Below are 23,828 nucleotides of genomic sequence, written 5' to 3'. Positions count from 1 at the left end.
ATTCTGGGTTTCTATAACCCACTCAGGTCCAATAACTTGCTTGAATGACTCAGGCAACACAGGAAGGAACTATACTCATGATTGCATTTTTATTATAAAGTATGCAAATAAAAGCCAGCCCAAAACCAACCAAACAAAAAAGATAGGGAGAAAGAAAGAGACTATGCAGAAAAGGGGTGGGGAGGGAGGGAGAGAGAGAAAGTGGAAAGAAGAGAAGAGGAGAGGAAAGGAGAGGGGAGAGGAGGGAAAAGGAGGGGAGGAGAAGAAAAGAGAGAAGGGGAGATCCATAGGCTGATGTCTAGGAGGTCCCAAACAGGAGTTTCTGAGTTCTCAGGGTATTACTCCTAGAACATCTATCTGTGTTGTCAATCAGAGAAGCTCATCTGTGCCATAGTATCTAGAGTTTTATTGGGATTTCTTTATGTAGACAAGACTGACTGAATCACCAACCTCATGATTGAACTCAGTCTGTCCCTAGAAGTCACACTGATATGACTTGGTTCTATATCCTAACCCTGTGTTCACACGGCTGGTCTCTCTGCCTTGGCCAGTCACTATTCTGACTCATTGCATTACCATAAACCATTTAGGAATTCAACATGAGTCACCTATTTTATGATGGCATAAACTATTAGGAACCCCATATACTTCTATTAATTGGGAAATTCCAAAAGTCTAGAGATCATTTTTCCTCCAAAAACAGAAATAAGGGACTACTAAATTATTTATTATGCAACTTGGTAGTTGCATAATTTAGAAACATACATTTGTAAGCTATAATACATCTTTCTTTTTTGTAGGGCATAATTTGAGTGTTTATCCTAATTTTGATGTTCCAATGAAACATCCTTCAATAACGAATCTAAAAGAAAAAGAAGAGAACCGTATTGAAAATCAAAAATCAGCTTTTAGGGAAGATCTTGTCTTGTCTACTGTGAAACCACCCCAAATGGACTTTGAAGAGGTTAGTAGCTGTCCAAAGCCAGATGAGAATGTAACCACACAAAATCACGTGGATGTCTGCTCTGAATCTCAGGTGTATCTGACAATTGGTGAGTTCCAGAACAAAGCAGGAGTGCCTGAAAATGAATGTTGGACTAGCCAGAGTTCTGATGTTAGAACTTACCCACCAGCAGATGTGGACATGCCAAGAAGGAGTCCAGGGCCAGAAGATGGACAGGGCCCAGCACTGACCTACATTGATGTGAAGTCTACCAATAAGAACCCCCACAGACCTGAACCCATGGAGTTCCTTAGTGCTCAGCATGAGCATAGAAGCTCTAAAGAAAATAGTTGTTTCCATAGGACTGTGCCAAGCAAAGTGGTAGCAGGTGCATGTCACCAAAATGCCATCTCTTCAGAAAAAACAACTCTCCCTGAGGTTAGTACTCTAGGAAGGACAGCAGACCAAGAGGGTAAGCAGGTTCTGCTGAGCCTGAGGCTTACCCCTGCTGAGCCCTGTGGCCCACTGACCTCTACTCTGAGGGAGCCCCTGGATACTTGGTCTTCCCTGCAGGACCCTCACACAGAAGAGCAAGAAGACCTGTCAATGATGTCTGGGGTCATTAAGAGGTCTTCTTCCATCATATCTGATTCAGGCATTGAGAGTGAGCCAAGCTCGGTCACCTGGTCAGAGGCCCGAAGCAGAGCACTGGAGTTACCCAGTGATCGAGAAATCGTGCACCAGATGGCTCGAAGACATGCCCTCCACAGGAATTCCTTAGAAGGGGGGCATACAGAGAGCAATAGCAGTTTGCCTAGTGGCGTCCAGGCTTCTCTTACCTCCATTAGCTCTTTGCCTTTTGAAGATGAGGAGCGGGAGTTAGCACTCACTAAGCTAACCAAATCAGTATCTGCACCCCAAATCAGTAGCCCTGAGGACACAACTGAACATGAAGACTCCAAGAAGAATCAGGCAGACTTTGCTGAAGACTCTGATACACATGGAAAGAGCAACAATTGCCATGGACACAACACTCAATTTTGCAGTAGTTCCAGAATCCAGGATGATGGTGCAGGTCATTCCCTTAGGGACAAACCACAGAGCCCTGGGTACATGGACATCCCCAAAGGCACAGGCAGTCAATTTGATCCTCAAGGACCCTGTCGTGTAGATGGCAGGACTGAGAACATTCCAGGTTTTGAAACCAAAGGTCTTAACTTAAAAATACCACGTGTCATAACGTTGGAAAATCCTAGGACCAGGTGTTTTCATAGAGCATTAGTGGAAACTTCAAAGGACAGAGCTAAAGACTTGAATGTGGGCAAACACATTACCTCTAACAGCAGCATCTCAGAGGCTGGCAGTGTGTCTTACCATAAGGTGCCTGAATTCAGCTGCACTTCGGCTGCTGATTCCATCGGCCTGCGTTCTACAGGCACACAAAGAGGTTCACCGTGCATGATTGATGAGGCGATGTTGAATACTGGACCTAATGCCTTCCTGGAGGTGGAACATGAAGCAGGCACTATGTGCCCCACTGTGACTCACTCCATTTCCTCCCAAGTTTTGCGAAACCAAGAGCTGAAGGCAGGCACTTCCATCATGGGGTCCTCCTTCACCTCTGCAGAGTCCTTTACTCTGGACAGCCTGAAGACTGTGGAGGTTGTAAACTTATCTGTGTCTTGCACTGCCACATGTCTCCCTTTCTCATCTGTGCCCAAGGAAACTCCTGCCAGGGCTGGATTCTCTTCCAAACAGACTCCAGTCCCCATCACTCATCAACCTTTAGGTTCCTTTGGAGTTGTATCTTCCCATTCCAGCAAGTTGGAGGAAGAAGTCAGCGAGAGAATGTTTAGGTGAGTGTGCTGATGGCTTACCTAACACCAAGCAGACATTTAGATGTTTCAAAGGTTCTTCAGTTACTATTTGAAAACTGAGATATTTGTTGTTTCCAATTTAAATTCCTATGTATCAAGTCAGAAATGCTGAATTGTATAAGGAAATAGAAATTATCAAAAAGCCCACCTCTCAACACAATTACTATGTATGTTCTTCTACAATTTTCTATATAGAAAATTAATGTATAGATATTATCTATATATCTATATACATTTTATGTAAAACAGTTTTATTCTGACAGTTCTTAAATGAGTTTTCCCAATTTAATAACATATTAGAAATATATTTCTATGTTTATAAGTCTGTTTTTGCAGTATCATTTTAATATTTCCATATAATCCTAATGTATGGAAGTACCATGATTTACTAACCAAATCCTTAACAGGAGGATATTTAAATTTTATTCATATTTTATTATAATACAAACTCTCTAACAAATGCCATTATGACTTTGTCTCTGCACATTTTGAGAGGAGAGTTTTTAGGAGTCTTTGATGGGATGGGATGGTACTTCATCAGATTTGTCTCCTAAGCCCCCTTTAAGATCTTAGACTTCTTAAGTTCAGTGCTCATTTTGCAGTGCCAGATCCATCCCTTCATTCTCCTGTTGAGTTTGTATTTCTATTCTCACAAACTCACTTACAAACTATGTATTTGATTGAGTAGCTCAGCTTATTTTCTCTTTTACAAAATCTTCATGCTTACATATTAATGATTTTCCCTTAAAGAAATTGCCTGGGTAGATAAGTGTTGGACTTTTTCTTTTATAAAAAATGTTAAATGCCTATCATCTGACACTTGTCATCAGTACAAACAGATACTGCCCATTGCCTGTCCAGGGTTGTCCTGGTTGTATTGGTCTAACTGGGCAGTTAACAAGGGCAGTGCCTGTGTAAACATGATAATCATGTGTGCTCAGTGGAGCCAGAGGGTAAAAACTGAATCTGGTTGGGGCAATGACTGTAAATAGGGACAGAGGCCAGGAGAAGCCTCTTAGACAAGAGGATATCTGCACTAGGGAAATGTCAGTAATGATGAGAATGATGACTGATGGCTGATGACAGTGGTGATGATATGGCCAATAATAGGTAGTAATATGGGTTGAATAATCTTAAAATCCAAAATCTGACATGCTCCAAAATCAAAAAGTTTATTTTTTTGGTTCTAAGAATCAAATCCAAGCCTCAACTATGCTAGGAAAGCACTGAATCACTGAGCTATGCCCTCAACCCATACTCCTAAAGTCCAAAACTGTGTGGGCACTGACAATGATACCATAAGAAGAAAGTTTCACACCATGAAACCCTTTCATGCCCAAAATTATTTCAAATATTATTAAGAAAATGACCTTTAGACTATGTGTATGCAGCACATATTAAACAAAGACTATTTTTATATTTAGATTCGGGTCTCATTCTCAAGATACCTCATTATGTTTATGTACATATTCCCAAATCTGGAAAAAATCTAAAATCCAAAACTTCTGGTTCCATGCATTTCAGATGAGGGATAGTCAACCAGAAAAAAACCAGCAAGTGTCAAAACAAAGCTTATGACCTTAGAATGCATTCTGATTCCTGAGATATACTCTTAACTACCTTTGGAGGTAACCAGGCAAAGAACATTATAGCCAAGTAGAAACGATATTTCAGGCATCCAGATCTGCATGCACCAAGGCAATGGAAGCCAAGATAATCCATATATGGGGATTATAAGAAATGTGCTACTTTTGGAGCCTGGGAATTGGAGGAGGTGGTCCTAGAGGATCAGAGGAAGGCCAAACTATGATAGGCTTGGATGTCAGGGGAAGCAGCATCCACTCTGGGAAGGTCATTTGGAAGACTGCTTGGATACTTAGGTCTGGATAGACTCTTAGAAGTCCCATTATCAAAGTCCCCTCTTCAATGTAGGGATCTGTAGAACCAAAACCCTTTGGTTTTCTTGGGTGTTCTCCTGCCTTCACATTCAGAACAAAGCTATGCTCACCAGCATTTCCCCCAAGGTCTCATGTTCAACATTTGCCACTCAGCACATACTTTGTGTGTGGATGTTTATCATACCAGTCCAATTCATTTCCTGCTCAATATGGAATATAAACCTTGGCTCATGATTAATTAGTGTATTCTCCAGTTTTTATCAGGCCAAAGAAAAATTTAAAAAAGAACTGAAGATTGAAGGATTTCTGTACAGTGACTTATCTGTACTAGCTTCTGACATGCCATATTTCCCACCAGAGGAAGAGGAAGAAAACTTGGAAGATGGGATTCACCTGGTTGTCTGTGTCCATGGCTTGGATGGTGAGTTATGAAAAGAAGTTTCCACTTAACATTTTATACTATATACAATTTGAAATGTTTATTAATTAATTTAAGTCAGGTATTTATTTAAAAAATAATCTGTCAGCAACTGTGGGGTTAATTACTGTGTAAGTCTGAGGACATGACATGGCTTTTATTTTTTTCAAAAGAAAACATCTCTGCAGTGAAAAATAGCTGTTGAGTAAGTGAAATACATAAATGAATATATTAATGGAGTGAGAATGAATTAAATAAATCAATAGATGAATAAATGAAATGAAGGAATGATAAAAAGGAATGAATATTCAAAATCAAAGGAACGGAATGAATCTGGTAATGAAGTGTATGAAGAATTAGAATGCAGGAGTTAATTAATTTTAAAGAGCTCAGGTTAGTGGTCAAAATTATTTTGTCGCCTGTTTTTTTCCTTCTCTCATTTTGGGACACTTTTTGTAGATCAGACACTACCAAGTTCTGAGACATGCAGGGACAAAGAATACCTTACTGATAATCTCAATTCACATGTGACCAGTCTGTGCCTGTCACTTGGAGATACTAAATTACATTGAGAAATTTTCAGTGTCTTTGTTAAAATGAGAAATCTGTTCAGGCAACAGGCTTTTACTTTTTTCCATCATGCCTGTGGGAGTAGAAGAATGTTAGTGCAGCCTTCTCAGCATTGCACTGTGTCAGAGAGCTGAACTGTCGGTTATGTCATCAAGTGGGCACGAGGTCTCCAAGACGACAACAGATAACGAAAGCAGGTTTCTCTTAGGAAAGTTACTTCTGTAGTTTTCAAGGTGTACCTTGAAATTCTGACCTCTTCAGAATTTTATAGGAGCCATTCATTTAACTTTGATAACCAGCTGTGTGTTTATATTAACAGAAAACTGAGCATATTGATAACATCTATGAGTATTTATGCAACCCTTCATGTTGTGCAAAAACTCCAAGATTTATATTCTTGCAAATGTTCTCAATTTAACATCATTTTAAATGAAATCTTCTGAGAAAGTTTTAGGTTCCAGACTGCTCTCTCTTCCTCAGTAACTCAGGGAGAGGGGACATTGCCATCTCTTAAACGCTTTATGCTAAATACAGACACTTGCAACTTTTATTCTAAGGCTATGGCCTGAAATGTCATTGGGAAACTTTTGGCAACAATGACAGTGGGACCAAAGAGCCTAATATTACTGAGACAAATGAAAGATGAATAAAATCTAACTTCATAAGACAAAATACACATATTTCCTAAAGGAACATGTCCAACTTATGACCACAACCCTACAGATTTGGGCATGTGCTGTGATAGGTCACAGAGATGGCTGTCATCTGAACATAGTGGGTCATCCCTTAAAGATTAGGGATGTCCCCAAACCTTGAGTTCCTCCAAAGTCCAGGTGGCTCTTCTACCCTCTTTTGAATCATTGAGTCATTTTATTAAGAATGATATAAAATTAGTTGTAATTTCTTTCATTTTCTTTTCCTTTTTTGGCAGTATTAGAGTTTGAACTCTGGGCCTCATGCTTGCTAGGCTGGTACTCTCCCTCTTGACCCATTTCCCAAGTCTATAATTTCACTTATACTTAAGAAACTATTAGAAACCATGACCTGTGGAGTTGAGTCACATGGTAAAGCAGATAAACTAGATATTCAGATAAATACTTTTCACTTTTGACTTCACAGGCATCCAGTTGAAAAATAGGCCAACAATTCACTTAGGTGCAATTGAACCCTTTTGACCTGCATGATTTTTATGTCTAAAAAGTTATTCTGTTATATTAAATTCATTTTCTCCATGATGTTTTTAAATCTTAGCAATGCATTCATTGTGTTCTTTTCTTCCTCTGATATTAGCCACAGCCTGGAACTCTTAATTTTTCATTCCTGTGCCCTTGATTGGTTTTCTTAAGCATCCATAGAGCTGGTTCTTTTTTGGAAGCACTCAGGGCCTTGTGAATGCTAGGCAGGTGCTCTACCACTTGAGCCATAATACCAATCCTTTTTTTCTTAAGTTGTTTTTTGGATAGAGTCCCTCATTTTTTAACCTAGGTCCGGCCTTGGCTCCCACTTAGCGGGGATTACAGGTGAACCCCCACCATGTTTGGCATCCTGATACTTCCAGGGCTTCTCTGACCAGGGAAGATTATTACTTTATTTAGACAGTTTGGTTCTTACTCTAATAAGATTCTGTGTTTGGCCTATTCGTGGGTCTTGCTAATTGCCTGTGAATGGCAGAACTGGATAGTTTTTGTATGAAGCAAGTAATTTAAGAGGGGGCTTAAGCTACTTTCTTGTTAATCACATTGTGCAAATTTAAGAGAGGGCTTGTTGGTGTCACATTGTGCAAAAAGTCTGTGGAAATAGATATTTCTGAGGAAGGAGCGTGGTGATGCCTCTAGCTACAAGCCTGCTCTAGTGGATCGGGGAATGATTCTATTGAGGTGAGACAATGAGAGAAACTGCTCCTGTGCATGCATGTATGGGGCAGTGGCAGAAGGGAATTAGGGGCTTAACTTGTTTTAGTTGTTTTTATAGCTACTTAAAAATAATGAGAAAAATCCAATAACAACGGGGGAAGAGAGAGAAAAACAATTCCTTGTGTAACCTTTGATATGATTAACTATGGGATTGGGGTGGGGGGCTCTCTGTCATTTTTAGGGAACAGTGCAGACCTCCGGTTGGTCAAGACTTTCATAGAACTGGGGCTCCCTGGAGGAAAACTGGACTTCCTAATGTCTGAAAAGAATCAGGTATGACAACAGAAACATCAAAACAGAAGGAACCTTGGAGGCAAGCCTCCTGAAAGTCTGTGATGGTATATGGACACACAGAGATAGGAAGGAATCTTGTACAAGAACACTGGCCAGGGATTTGGATGGTTTGGAGAGGAAAAGATTATTTTCCTGAAGGAAAATGTAGGGAATGACAGCATAAGATCCAGCATGTGAATCATTTGACAACAGCCTTTTGACTTCACAAGGTATTAGGGTAGGTGGCAGCTGGGAACATTAATTATTTGGGCTTCCATGGATTTACACTGGGGGACAGGGCATAGTCACTTGCATCTATGTAACCAAAGAACTGGCTTATGACTGTTTAAGAAAAATGATCTTTTGTATGAAAGTATTTGTTACCCTCTTAGATTACTTAAAAATTCCTCAAGTCACTTGCATGTTTAAAGGGTCTTTGCTTCTTCTTCTGGGTTCCTGTACAACTCCATTGCCCACCAAACTGCATACCCTAACCCATCCCCCAAGCTTTTTAGCCAATTGGGAAAGACTGTGAATCTTTGACCTGGACAAATCCCAGGTGAGGGCAGGTACGACTGCATCAGGGATATAAGGAGGAGCCACTGTCAGCCATTTTGTGCTTGTGTGTTGCTTAGCGGGAGTGAGCACATGCTTGCACCCTCTTGATCAAGAGAAAATTGCCTTATCAAGATTTTCTGTCTCTTGTGTGTCTGTTTTCAGCACCAGAGGGTTATCAATTCCAACAACTGCTTTGCAGTCAGAAGTGGTTGATGGAGCCTGTGGGACCTTAAGGAGGTGACAGTGTTATTGAGACATTAGTTAATTGATGAGCAAGGAATAGGGCTAGCTGGGGTGTTTGTTGTGATTTTCATACCATGGAACTTGAGACAAGTGAGGCCCAAGTATCCTTTGGAGGAATAAAACTATTTATATGCAAAGGATCCCATAAGCACCAGCACTAGAAAGTACTGTCTTGTTCCTGATCTACTTAATTCTGTTGCCTTTTTTTAGATACCTCCTATAGTCCATGCCATGCCTCAAAGAGGTATAATGTGAGGAAGAATAAAGAGACTCATTATCTGAAGACCCATTATGTGTGGGTACTCTGTCCGTGTTTAATCAGTCCATCTTCACAATAGTACTATTAGGTGTTGATACCATCATCTTTTTACAGAGGAGGGAGCAGAGGCTGTGGGAGTTGTGAAGGGTTCCACCCTGAGTCTGACCTGAAGAGGAAGATGTCATAAATAATTGAAGAAGATAATGCATCTGTGCTCTAGAATTTAATATGTGGCCAAGAATGGTCTAGTCCTAAGAAAGGTTACCCAAGGCAACCCCTTACCAAGGAGTGACTAGCACTGTCTGACTTTGTGTTTGATTTGCACAAGTGAAGTTTTTTCTTCAGTGGAAATGAGTATGGTTAGCAAGAGAGGTCTGGCAGAAATCCAGCCTTCTACATGTGTCCACATAACCACTCTGTGATGCAGCCCATAGCAGCTAGTTTCAGCCTGGATTCCATAGGAATTTTGGGGCCAGGTCTCTAGGCAAGTCCCTACAACAGAAAGGTTGGTCACACAGTATTAATTATGTTCCACAATGTGTTGTGGGACTATTCTTGAAATTTGAAAGTCTCATAAGCAGATCCATTTGCAATATATCCTTTTTAAAGTACTCTGCCTTGGGAATTCCTGATACTGTTTTTGAAACATACTATGATTTTCATATCATTTTCATCATGGTCAACTCAACCATTTTAAAAATAATACGTTAAATCAGAAATTTGCAGATGAACAAATCAGCTCTGAAGGCTAAAGGGTCATGATAACAGCAGCACCGGTCCTAAGTGTGTTGTTGATATTTTAATCAGTTCTTAAAGTGATGCTGAGAAGTGGATAGCATCATCCCCTTTAAGATATCAGGATATTAGCACATGATAAAAGCGAGAGCACACAAGGGAGGGGTGAGGATAGGTAAGACACCTAAAAAACTAGCTAGCATTTGTTGCCCTTAATGCAGAGAAACTAAAGCAGATACCTTAAAGCAACTGAGGCCAATAGGAAAAGGGGACCAGGAACTAGAGAAAAGGTTAGATCAAAAAGAATTAACCTAGAAGGTAACACACACACACAGGAAATCAATGTGAGTCAATGCCCTGTATAGCTATCCTTATCTCAACCAGCAAAACCCCTTGTTCCTTCCTATTATTGCTTATACTCTCTCTACAACAAAATTAGAGATAAGGGCAAAATAGTTTCTGCTGGGTATTGAGGGGGGGGAGCGGGAGGGGGTGGAGTGGGTGGTAAGGGAGGGGGTGGGGGCAGGGGGGAGAAATGAACCAAGCCTTGTATGCACATATGAATAATAAAAGAAAAATGAAAAAAAAAAAAAAGATATCAGGATATTTAGGTTTAGGTTGGAGAAGCCACAGAACCAAGGCATAGACCCAAGTGGGGTAAGCTCTGGGATAGATAGATCTTCTTAATCCATGATACCTTGAGACTCACTATTGGGCCCTGGCCCTCTTGATCTTCAGGGCTCTTTGAGAGCAACGGTGAACCTCAGGGCTTTCCTAATAAGTATTCATGAGAACTTTTGTCTTCCTTTCCTGGCCTGGGGCTCAGAGCTCCAGGTTTTTCAGGATGTGGTTTTTCATCTCCACTTAGAAGAGACTTTTGTGTTTGTTTGTAGATGTTGGCCTAAATTTATTTCCTCATGGCTTTCATCCATGCTTCCAAAAGTCAGTCCTCAAAGTTGTATAAACCATCTATCATGGCTCCTTCATGCCTGCCCTTAAACTATTCAGCTCTGTGTGACTTTCCTCTTCTTCCTTTTATGCACCTACATCCTTTGATTATCCTTTCTAACATGGCTTTAAGATCCTCCCCAAAGCTGTTGTCTGTCCTCTGGACTTGACATTGCAGCACTGCCTAAAGGTGTGGTTGGCAAAAGGCAAGGATTTTGGAGGCAAGGATGTTTTGGTATAAATCCTGACTCATACGAGGTGAGTGGGCGGCCTCTCCTCTAAGAGTCTATTTCAACCTCTGTGAAGTAGAGGCAGCAGAACTAGTGGGCATGTGTGAGACACCACATGCCTGCCACTCTTCTCTAGCTCTTCCACCTCTTCTTTCTACCCAACAGCTCATTAGCTACTCCATTTCCTCATTAGAGCCCTTTTGTCCTAAAGCCAAATTCCAACCTGAACTCCAATATCAAACTTATGCATACTCCCAGAATGCACTGTGCTATTTAATGAGAGAAGACAGCTTGTACCCAGCTCTTGGCCTTGGTTGTGACTTTGCCAACACCCTTTTCCTCTCTCTTCTCCCAGATGGACACATTTGCAGATTTTGATACCATGACGGATCGTTTATTGGATGAAATCATTCAACACATTCAATTGTACAATCTCTCCATATCCCGAATTAGGTAAAAGGAAACCACAGGTAGTTAATGCTGAGGGAAGAGGGGTGACAGTTTTTTGAGTGTTTGTAGTACCTGAGTTTGTTATAATGCCTCTGTAACCTATGGTAATAACTTGTGACTTTTAATGGAATTCATTATCTTTAGGCAGAAGTGAGCATCAAGTATGTTTGACACGCAAACATCTCTCACAGTATGTGTGGGGAGAATAAAAGCTTTTTGTTCAGTAGAAAGAGTATAGGACTTAACATAAGAATTCCTAGGTTTGAACTTCTGTTCTTATGCTCACAAGTTAACCTTTTACAAACTTTTTAAAGCTCTGATCATCTGATCTGTTAATTGGGCTAGCATTAAGAAGATATATTCAAAAGCAGAATGAATTGCCTGCCCAACGAGAGGGGTTCAATCAGTGCTAATTTTGTACTCACCTATAATAAATCACTTGAGCTAAATATTTAAATGATTAAGGAGAAGAGAAGTAGCTTGTAGTTTTTAATACATGGATATATAGATAAAATGCTAAGCCCTCAATAGGCATTATCCTACTGAGTTGTCAGGATAAAATACCACTTCTTTATTCTACAAATGAGGATTCTGAGGTCTGTAGAGGTTTGGTAAAAATGAGAGGGCATAAGTAAGACAATGTAATTTTAAAGACTAACATGCATGTCTTGTCTTTGCTGTTTTTCTGTTTATTATAAAAAGAGGATTTCAATAAATAATTATTTAATTGAAAAGTTGAATCCATGGAAATGTTCAATTTATGGACAGCTTGAGCACATGATATAGGAGTATCAGAAACATTGAGTGGAGAGCAGGAAGCTCAATCAATATGTAGGTGAATCAGGGAATGAGAAAATGGGAGAAGGAGTCAAAATGAGAAAATGGGAAAAGGAGTCAGAGGTCAGGTTGTGGATGTCCTCATAGACCAGGCTAAAGGGTTGGAATTGCGTCCTGTAAATGACCTGGAGAGTTCAATGCTCAGATGTGGATTTCACAATGGACTCTCCACACCTCTATGTGGACTCAGAAGAGATGTAGGGACTGGCTGGGTAGGGAGACTTCTCTAGTAACATAGAGGAGGACACACAGTTCTCTTTGACCACATCAGTCAAAGCTTATCTCTCTGAATACTGCCAGAGTTTGGAAACCTGGTGAGGGTGAATTGGTAGAGTCCCTTTGTGGTTCAAGTTCCCCTACATCCAGGGGTAGGTGGGGGGTGCTGAGGCCTTGGTGCTTCTGGCACTGCACCCTCCCCGTGCTGGCCTTTGCCGTGACACTCGTGTGCACCCTTCTGTCTTTAAACAGCTTCATCGGCCATTCTCTTGGCAACATTATCATCCGATCAGTCCTCACACGGCCCCGATTCCGGTATTACCTCAATAAACTCCACACATTCCTGTCACTGTCTGGGCCTCACCTGGGGACCCTATATAACAACAGCACCCTGGTTAGTACAGGTAAGACTTCTCAAACCTTGTCATTCCTCAAAATTAATTTGGAGCGGCAAAATGTAATCTCTTCTTGATGGAATCCTGCAACTTGGGTGCTTCTTCCAAGCATGGGGTACGAGACAGAAACCTGGGCTTAGAAATATGGCCCTTTTGCTTATGAACTGAGGGAGAATAGAAAATACATGTTTTTCAAGATCATTTCATGTCTTCAAAGCTCTGTTCACCAAAAGGTAATGTCCCTGGAAAGACCGAAAAGACATAGTAAAGAGACAGAGAGAACATGGGCTTTGAATCATGGTAGGTCCTGGAAAGACCGAAAAGACATAGTAAAGAGACAGAGAGAACATGGGCTTTGAATCATGGTAGGTCCTGGAAAGACCTAAAAGACATAGTAAAGAGACAGAGAGAACATGGGCTTTGAATCATGGTAGGTCCTGGAAAGACCGAAAAGACATAGTAAAGAGACAGAGAGAACATGGGCTTTGAATCATGGTAGGTCCTGGAAAGACCGAAAAGACATAGTAAAGAGACAGAGAGAACATGGGCTTTGAATCATGGTAGGTCCTGGAAAGACCGAAAAGACATAGTAAAGAGACAGAGAGAACATGGGCTTTGAATCATGGTAGGTCCTGGAAAGACCGAAAAGACATAGTAAAGAGACAGAGAGAACATGGGCTTTGAATCATGGTAGGTCCTGGAAAGACCGAAAAGACATAGTAAAGAGACAGAGAGAACATGGGCTTTGAATCATGGTAGGTCCTGGAAAGACCGAAAAGACATAGTAAAGAGACAGAGAGAACATGGGCTTTGAATCATGGTAGGTCCGTGAGGAGCCTGTGGTCAGATTCTGAGCCAGACACATAGGCGAGACTCAGGTTAACACATTGCATCCTATGCTACTTAGTTTACTTATTGCAAAATGGAAACTACGTATGCATATTTGTTTACATGTTTATACCATGTATGTATATGATAGATGTGTATACAGTAATCTCTCAGTATCGGTTAAGGATTGGTTCCATGACCCCCCCATGGAAACCAAAAACTGAGGATTCATGAATCCTTATATAAAATAGTGTAGTATTTACATATTACCTATTGGCACATATTCTCCTGCATACATTAAGTCATCTCTGCACCGCCTATAATACTTAATGCAATGTAAATACTACACAAATAAATTCCCTACCTTTTTAAGTTTTAGTAAGGATTTATTTAGTATAACATGACAAAGCAAGAAAAAGTCAGGGGCAGGGTGCTGGACGGAAGAAACCTTCTCTGTTCACCACACTGGAAATGGGAGAAAGATACCATTGTTCTACTTTTATTTAAGGAACGATGTAAGAAATAAAGTCTGTGCATGCTCATTATGAATCCAACCTTAAACAATATTTTTTATTTTTGGCTGGTAGAATATGAAGATGTGGAATCCATGGGACTGATTCTCTCTTTCCTTTCTGAGAGAGAGAGAGAAAGACAGAGAGAGAGAGAAAGAGTGTGTGAGTTTGTGTATGTGTATTTTTATTTATGTGACTGTGGATATCATAGATAACTTAAGGGTTAAACAAGGAAAAAGAAGTTAATCAACACCTGTGGATCAGATCTAGCTGATTTTTGCTTGCCTGCCCCTAGCTTTGAGTCTTTCATAACTGAGTCTGTATTGTAAAGGAGGGAGAATATAGAGGATAAACAAGCAAGGTTCAGTGTAGTTTGGAAGATGAGCAGAGTTTTCAAGACAGCAAATGGTGGGAAGGGTTGTCTGTGTAGAAGAAATGGTATATGTAAGAGCATGGAAGGATGAATCAATCAGCTAACTACAGGTACCTCTCTGTGACAGAAGCACAGCCTGCACTGGGTCAGAGAATGAAGAGGCCCACACGAGGTGGCAAGATGTTAGGTATACCCTAGGAATTGTTTGGAAGCCCATGTAAACCACTGAGTCCTATCTAGTAACTCTTAGTTATTAGAGTTACTAGAGACTACACAGTGTAGTCTCTGCTTGTCCAAGTCCATTAGGTCACCTCTAATGAGCCATCCCCTACCTGCCAACCTTTTGGGCCTCTGCCACTGTCCCCTTGTACTTTCCACACACTCAGATGTTTTCCTCAAGACATCAGCCAGACTCGGGGTTTTGATTTAAAATTAAAAGACATTACCTGTAAACATGAGTTATTTGGCAGTATGACACATAACAAATAGAAGTCTTTTCTTCGCCACTGTGGCTTTCCTCACAAATCCAGAAGCCATCTTTGGACAGAAATTAATTAAGCTACTCCCTCCACAGAATTATAATCTTGAGACATCATGGAAAAGTTAACAAAGAGACCTTACCAATAATTCCTCCCATGCAGCATATCTGGGGTAATTTCATGTAGCATGTTCCACTTATCTTTTCACACATACGTAGTCATGTAGCAGTCACTGCAATATAATATACTATGTTTTGTTTAGGTCCTCGTGTGTTTATCAAATTCATTTGTTTGATGTTGCAACATAATATACTCAGTGTTAGTGTCTGCATTAGCAGAATTGAATGAAGGGCTTGAAAAAACAAAACAAAACAAAACAAAACATTGGTTCTAGTTTTCCAGTATTCTGAAAGGACCTGTGAAGAACATTCTTACATATCTTTTCAGATTGTAGACTCTTTCCTTAACTTCCTTTGCAGGAGATGGAAGGAATTGAAGGGTGTTGATAACTTCAGAAGGCCATTGCTATAACTTTGTGACACCACAATACAAATAAACTTCTAACTTCCCAAGTGTTTGCTAAAATGGTAACTCTTATTTTTTTAGTTAACTGCAATGTTCTTGTTTTGCTTTGTTTTATCTTGCTAGGCCTGTGGCTCATGCAGAAACTGAAGAAGTCAGGGTCCCTTTTGCAGCTCACCTTCAGGGATAACACTGACTTACGCAAATGTTTCCTCTACCAACTAAGCCAAAAAACAGGTGGGTGGTTCCTGCTGCAGCTGCACTTTTGAGTTTGAGCTCCAAATCTGACTCCTGAGATACAAATTACCTTTCATGCAATGTCAATTCACTTACATGGAATAAGGTGAGAACATCCAGTGAGCTCTCTTACCAACTGGGAGGTCAGAAACTCTCAAGGAGCTTTGCTTCCCTTAATATACCTCCTGTGTGGCACAGAAGCCATGAGAGCCAAGATGTGTGTGGTCATTGGGACACAGAGAAGCTGCATCTTCTAATTCCCAACAGTATTTTAGTGTTCTAAATGCACATGCCCAGGGCATATGTGCCACCCTCACCCAGGTGCAGGCCATGTACAAAAAGAGAAGAAACATTTTACATGTTGTTACACAGGCCTGATATTACACCTTCACCCACTCTGTGGTGAGGAAGTGCAAAGAGGTGGGAAGGCCTCATTGCATCATGAAGATGGCCACAGATGACAGCAACAGTCATGGTCCAGTGGTCCCTTTGTCTGGTAAGGGTGCAGAGCCCTGCCCGATGGGTCTGCTCAGTACTGCTGAGTAAGCTGATTTTACCCAGGGTTGATCTCTTGGTGCACACTCCATAATTCTATAAACACCTGTTGATACCATTGCCCTTCTAAGAATGTGAATCTGTCAGAGCCATAAGTTCATGTTCCTATTTTGTGCCTTTGTATGTCAAGTTGAATGCTCAGAGTCATCCACTATGGGAGAGAGGGAGGCAGGATTGGGCAAAGGGGGAAGTTAGATTGCTATGCAGTCTTAGTTTTTCCAAACATGGAGAGCTTAGAAGCAGGGGTAGCACTACAAGGTTGTCCTGAGATAGAATGAGGAGTCACCTTATCCTTCTCATCCCCTTATTGGCCAGCCTGTGATGCAGACTGGCCCCTCATCTCAGGGGCCTGTGATGCAGGGATCCAATTCAATGGAGGGACACTGGCTTAGAGCTGTCAGTTGCCTACTTTCCAGCAGTATGAGAAAAAGAGCTTTGTCCTAAGTTGGGCAGAGCATACCCTGTCTTAGGGCTCCACGATTGGCAATGAGGGTTGCAGTGCTGCACTGTGATGTCCAATTTGAAAGATCCCCCAGTCTCTTTGTGAGGGACAGAAGAATGAAGGTAAGGTTGGAGATGGGGAGGGGAATTCACAAGCTGACATGATGGGGGTAGAATTAAGGGAGCTGTTGGGAGAAAGAAGAGAAGTAAAAACTTCATTTTCCTTCCTTATAGACTCCTTAATTTTCCTACCTCACAAAGGTGCTAATTTTGTTTTAGTTGTTGCTGGTTTTAGTAGCTTGCTGTGTGCCTCCTTTGCTTCCATGGTTGATGAGAACAAAGACTTCCTCTTCACTCCACAGTTCAAAAGCCCCACAGTAGTGTGTTCTTTCAGCTTCCCAAGGGCACATGCAATGCCTTGTACCTAGCTCACACACCATGAAAGCTCAGCGCAGAGCCCCCTGCTCCCCTCCCAGTGTGGTGGCACCACTGTGTGGCTGCTATCTCCTCACCCTGCAAACCAGGAGTTTCAGTTGAAATTAACAAGATTAAAAGCACTCACCAGGCTTGTTGTTACAGGACTGCAGTACTTCAAAAACGTCGTCCTGGTGGCTTCTCCCCAAGATCGCTATGTGCCATTTCATTCAGCCAGGATCGAAATGTGTAAAACTGCACTCAAAGACAGACACACAGGTAAGCTGCAATTAATTTTAAAAGGGTCTTTCTGAGCAAGGAGCAAAAATAAATTCATGGAATTGAACATGCCTATTGGGGCAGCTAGGCTATAGGTAGCATAATGCTGTATTTGTCTTGGAATCGAGTGGTAGGATAGGCAAAAGTTTCTGTGTATGACTTGAAATGGTTGTCTTGGCTATTTCTTTTGTGTAATATAGTCATGTGTTTGTCAGACTATAGAACTTTTGGTATGTATATTTTTACAAATGTATAATTATGATACATATGCATAATTTGCAAACCTATAATATTTAATTAAAACAGATTCATAGTTGTGGTAATGTTGGAGCAAAAATATTAATGAGTTCATTCTCTTGAAGATGTTTGCCAAATTGTCTTAATTATACCCACTGTACTTGTATTCCCAGAAGGTATCAGTGCCTATCTGTCTTCCCTTCTGTCTCTGAGATCAAGTATTAAAGATATTTGTTAATGATTTTTCAACCTGAACTTTCTCTTCTGTATTTTTATCCATGTTTAGTTTTTCTAATGCCCATGAGACACTGTTACAATCTAGGACCTATGACAATAAAGAGCCAATGACCTGGGTTTAAGTTGAGACTTGATCAAGTGCAGTCATCAGTGGTAGATCTCCAAACTTTTTCTTTGTGTGGGCATTTGCTAACTTTCCTTGCCTGCTTTCTTCTATTCTTGACTTACAGAAGTAGTTTTAATGATATTTGAATCCTGTAAAGGCTTAAGAACAGAACTCCACAAACTATGGGTCACAATCTGACCCACCTCCTATCTTATAAACTTTTATTGATACAGAGCCACACCCATTCATTTACACTTTACACTGCATTGGCAGAGTTAGGCCGAGTGGTTTCCATGCTGCCTGTATGTCTTGGAAGGTCTTAAATATGAATGGGAATATGTGCCCACCCTGTTTTCGAACTGTGAGACTACATATTTTCACTATGTGCCAGATACAATTCATGTACTTTCTGGTCTCATTTCCTCTTCACAATGGCTATTGAGCAGGTATCATTCCAATTTCGCAGATGAAGAGACTGAAGCATAGCAAGGCACATCGTGAGGGGACTTTGGACCTGGTCCTTTGTCTTGAGTTGTAACTCTCTGCACTACAGAGATGCAATGACTTTACTTTTTATACACTTGCCAAGGTTATTGTTGACTAAGGTGTAGTCTTTTGTGGCTTTTCCTCCATTTTGAAGGAGTTCACTGATATTCACAAAACTTGCTGTTCTTAAAAGAATGTTAACGTATGACTTAAACTCTGTCAATCATCTTGAGAACAGTATCCTCTTTTCCTAAATTCATGTTTTATGTCATATTTTTAATTGATCCTCAAATGAATGTGGCTTAGTTGATGAATTTATTTAAACAAATGGGAACATTTGATATGAAGTTAAAATCATATTGGTTGTTGCTTTCATGTGTTTGTTTTTAAGTACTGATAATTCTATTTCCCACAATCTCTGAAGTAAGATACCGCTCAGCCTCCTCTGTCTCTGTGTCACCTTCTAATTTAGCTACTGCATTGTCATGTATATTAATTGCTCCTATCCTGAAAGTTAATCAAGATGAAAACAGTACTTTATTTTAGGAAAATAATTAAGGATATGATAGGTGCTAGGATGTTTAAAAACAGGACTGAGAATTGTCTCAGGGTTTATGGAACCAGTAACTTCTAGCTCAGCAGAAAATGATTTGATTGAGCAATCACTACATTTTGAGTGTCATATGCCCTTTTTTTCAGTACTGGGAGTTGTGTTCAGAGCCCTTGTGCTTGCTAGGCAGGTACTGTACCACTTGAGCCACTCCACCAGCCCTTTCTGTGTTGGTTATTTTTATACCCTGGACAGCCTGGATCTTACTCCTCCTGTTTGTGCTTCCCTGTGTAGCTGGCATAAAAAGCATACACCATTGTGCCCAGCAATTGGTTGAGATGGGGTCTCACAAACTTGGGGTTTTGCTCTGAGTGACCTTGAACCTGGATCCTCCAAATTGCCTTCTCTCGATTAACTGGGATTAAAGCTTGAGTACCCAGCATATGTTTTTCTTTGAGGTTTTTATTTTATAAATGACCTACTGGCCTTTATTTCATATATAGTTTAAACAAAGCATGATATTGATGTCACAATAACTTGCTTCCATTTCCATTATTTGTGAACACTACTACATTATTATTCTCATTGTATGGTATTCACATACATCCTTTGTTTGTATATGAATCATCTAACGCCTACATGTGTGTATCAGAATCTCCTAACCAGCCTGTGAAACATGGCTTAGGTAGTCATTCCTTTGATGGTGACTTTTAGTGGGTTTTCATTTTCTCTCTGAAACAAGCAATTTGTACCTACAATTTTCATGGCATTGTAACCTTTCAGCATATTGCTACCTATTGCAATACCACTATGCTAAAGTAATGAGAGACTCTTAGGAAGGATCATGTCCCTTATTGTAACCCCATGTGCTTTTCAGCACAAATTACAAGAGAAGGGCAGAGATGTTCACAAACAAGTCCCTGATTGTTTCATTTTATATTTCAAATTCTTCTACCTCAAAGGTCCTGTCAATCTTGAGAAGGGGAGAAAAGAACAAAACTGCTCCTGGCCTTGTGTGGAGTCACTGTCCTTCCCAACCTGGGAAAGCAGAGCCCCAGCCGGTCTTACCCTATTAATAAACTCTGGAGAAAGGTCAACATCGTGGCCTTTTTCATGTGGAATGGAGGACTGTCTAGAGTAATGCTGGTCAGTCTCTGTTCCCATTCAAAAGTTATTCCTCTTTTACAAACTGGGGGTACCAAACTGGCTTTATAAAATAGACTATGTCATTTGGAGTATCTCCCTAGTGAGTCAATAAACTATCTTAGCCCTCATGATCATTCCAGAAGGCATCTCTGCATAATTCAAAAGTTGTCATGAACAGTACTGCAGAAAGGAAGAACACAGGTCTCGGAGGTATGGACATTTATTCATTGCCCAATGACTTGTTTTCACTGTGTGGCTTAAGACCGCCACTGTCTGATGCAAAATTACAAATTCAGGCATTTTTTAGGTAGAAACACAGTCAATTAAGACTTTCAAATTTTAAAGATAAAACAAATGAACACCACAAACCCTGAATTCTCCTCCTCCTTCTCCCTGGCACTCAGAATCAGTGGAGCCACAGTGGGCTTCTGTGGTGTAGGACATTGGAAGTTGTCTACTTCCATGGCTCTGTTGAGATATGGATCTAATTCCTGTGGTCTCCTGAACTGGAACTTGGGTCTCCAGTGTTGTGCTCTTCCTCCTGGCCCTCTATTGAGAAGACAGCCCTCTCTGAGGACTCCCACACCCTTCTGTCATGGCTCCTGTTGCACAGTGCTCAAGGTTGCTACATGGAATCTCCTGGTAACTCTTGCCATTGTAATCTGACCAAGGAGTACTTTGATTTCATTTCTTATTTATTTTGTAAACACTTGGAGGAGGTTGGAAATGGGTCTATAACGCCCTGCCCAGGACAAGGATTCTGACTCACACCCAGTGTTGCTCTCTGGATTCCTCTGCTAACTTCTGCTCAGGTTTCATATCCTTCTTTCCTCCTTCCAGGGCCAGTTTACGCAGAAATGATCAACAACCTCCTGGGCCCTTTAGTGGAAGCCAAGGACTGCACTTTGATCCGACACAATGTGTTCCACGCCTTGCCCAACACTGCCAACACCTTGATCGGCCGCGCAGCTCACATCGCGGTGCTGGATTCAGAACTTTTCCTAGAGAAGTTTTTCTTGGTAGCAGGACTCAACTATTTCAAGTAGTGGCTGTGAGGGAGCTGGCCTGGGGTAACTCACCAGAATTGTTTAATTGAGCTCTTTAGGAAGGACATGCTTTTACAGACTTCTTCATTCCAGGGTAGAGCTGCAGGAGGATGACTGAAGAGGAGGGATGGAGGCTGGGGTGGGATTGGACCATGAGGTGCTTTCATTTCAGACATTTGGGAAAGCTAAACAAACAGTGTAAATGACAACAAACTTTGCCTGAATTTGTCTAGCCGCCTGAAGTCTCATTGAAGATATTTTCTAAGAAAAATATGGGGAAATAAACAAAATACTTAGTGTTGGTGAGCCTACTATTTAAAACACCCTGGTTCACAGAGCGATTGCTCTAATTTATCTAGATTTGTTCAATATGTTACTAGCTCATAGCTTTATCATTTTGATTACATTAAGTGCACACAGCATTTCAAAACTCAGGTTACCCTCTGTGTAGAAGTGGAACATACTCGTGTAAATAGAATCCTTAATAGATTCAAATATGCCACGTGATCAAACAAAGTGACACCTATACACTCATTTTCTCTTCATGTTTTCTAAACAAGGAACAAAGGAATGCTTGATAAATCCCCATTTTACTTTATAACAGCAAAGTAAGGAGGGACAAGGGTGATGCTGGTGGTAATGTTTTTACAAACAAAATCAAGTAGAGGAACACACTGGATTAGTTGCTTCACCTATTTCCTCAGATGTTTTCTATGCATACATAGTCTGACTCACAAATTGTCTTTCTGATTGCTTAAACTTCTGTCTGTAGTAGGGAAAACTGAGTGAGACAATATCTAGCACTGGGTTTAATACACTCATGGGATTAATACACTCATGTATGACGCTCCCCCTGGTTCACTTCCAAAGAAATGCTATGTTGGCATTGAATGTGATTGCAAAAAATCCAAACCATTAACATGATTAGTTACTTCTCTCCCTGGAAGGAGAAAAATATCTCAATGGAGGCATGCTGGGTACAAACCTCAGGGGAGCTCTAAGAAGGGTGCTGGTTATCTTCCAATAGCAATGTCTTCTTGCCTTAGGGAAATAAAGGGCTAAGAATGGTCACCATTGATTAAAAACAAATAGATAACAGGGACAAACTTGAGATCATATTGGAGAACAAAAGCCAGAATGAAGAAGCAAGTTAAATTATTATTGGTAAGTAACTTACAGGGGAAGTTTTTTAAATTACCAGGATATTCAATATGGTTCCCAAGCTGAGTGCACTGTATGGGTTAAGGACAGACTAGTGAATATCATTTAGTTATACCAAAGGAATGGACACCCATCTTCTGGATGTGAAAGCTCATGCTTCTTTGGAATATCCCTTCTGCAGTGTGGAAACTTGTTTAATCTAGGCATCTGTACCATGGCTCTAGGTCACAGATGCCATGGTAATAAAACCAAGTGAACGTGAGCTCATCAGAGAATTTTAGATTTTCTCACATTAAATTAAATGTAGACCATGGGAAATGAATCTCTATAAGCAATTTCACAGGACTGAAAATGGGTGGATTTCCTAAACATGTGTAGTGGTGGTGGGGGTGATTATGGAATATTTCGCAAAGACTGACTTTTAGAGTAGATTTAGAGGTTTTCTTTGTGGGTCTTTTCAGAAATTTCCTTATATCCTGGTCTTAGCACATGGGTTTTTCCAATGGATATTTTCCCTGAGTTCCTGAGTTGGTGCTGGGCACAGATTTTAGCTATTCATAAGCAGGAATGCATTGGCTCTGTTATCTGAGAGGCATTTGTTTCCTAGTCATGCAACCCATGATGTGGTTCCTGACCTGGACAAGTGCTCGTGCTCAGTGCAGGACCAGAGGTCTATAGCAACTTCTCCTTTCTGGCCGCACAAGAAGACACGCCCCTCTGATGAGTTCACTATGTGTTGTGTTTCCAGTTCCCATCAGCAGCATTTACCATTTCCTGGTCATTGGAAAGACCTGTAGCCAGCAGTAATGGCACCAGAATGAATCTGATGATCACCATCTTTTCCAATAACCAGATGCCATTTTTAACTTCATGCTGTCTGGACATAGTGAGAACTAATGGCAATAAATGTCCAGCTGCATAGGGCACCTCTTTTTTATAGAGGTGTCCTGCTGTCTTTGTAAACCCTCTCTGGTCTCTGAGCTTCTACTATAATCATGTAGAAAGTACATCTCTGTATTGTAAATAAGAGTGTCAAGTGTTGCGTGTTATGCCTCATTTGAAAAGGCTTTTTTACGTCTCTTTCTATTGAAGTATAGATATCCAATATATATATATATATATATATATATATATATATATATATATATATATATATATACACACACACACATAATATATATGTATAATGTAAAACTGGGACATTCTATTATTGATTATAAAAATTATAAACAAAACACCTGCCAAGGCAATCGTCTAATATGTCTTCATTCTTAGCATCATTTTTGGTTTTTGTTTGTATGATTTCAGTTTCTCCAAACTAGTTAGAAATAAAAGTTACTAATACTGAGATTATTTGAAATTATTTTCATGAACCAAGTAAACAGAGAAGCGTATATGAGCCTAAAGTCATACTGGAGTAAAATAAATACCTCTGTGGCAAGTTGAAAGCAGGTAG

General features: G+C 40.5%; 1 protein-coding gene across 2 annotated transcripts in view; it reads left to right on the top strand.

Moving 5' to 3' along the window:
• The window catches only part of Fam135b (family with sequence similarity 135 member B), a 313,120-nt gene extending 289,699 nt beyond the window's left edge, over window positions 1–23,421 (top strand). Inside the window, exons 13-20 of one of the 2 annotated variants that reach the window (XM_020188245.2) lie at window positions 801–2,799; window positions 4,973–5,139; window positions 7,801–7,892; window positions 11,221–11,318; window positions 12,621–12,772; window positions 15,604–15,714; window positions 17,290–17,403; window positions 21,006–23,421. In XM_020188245.2, the coding sequence (XP_020043834.2) occupies window positions 801–2,799; window positions 4,973–5,139; window positions 7,801–7,892; window positions 11,221–11,318; window positions 12,621–12,772; window positions 15,604–15,714; window positions 17,290–17,403; window positions 21,006–21,211 (2,939 nt within the window). In that variant the 3' untranslated portion in view covers window positions 21,212–23,421. Of the gene's footprint in view, window positions 1–800; window positions 2,800–4,972; window positions 5,140–7,800; window positions 7,893–11,220; window positions 11,319–12,620; window positions 12,773–15,603; window positions 15,715–17,289; window positions 17,404–21,005 lie in introns of those variants that run through there. The other variant, XR_012446457.1, reaches the window with a different exon arrangement.
• Window positions 23,422–23,828: the final 407 nt, after the last annotated feature.

This window comes from Castor canadensis, chromosome 3, assembly GCF_047511655.1.
Source record: "Castor canadensis chromosome 3, mCasCan1.hap1v2, whole genome shotgun sequence".
In the NCBI taxonomy this organism is placed as follows: domain Eukaryota; kingdom Metazoa; phylum Chordata; class Mammalia; order Rodentia; family Castoridae; genus Castor; species Castor canadensis.
This window is presented reverse-complemented; position numbering and strand designations above follow the sequence as displayed.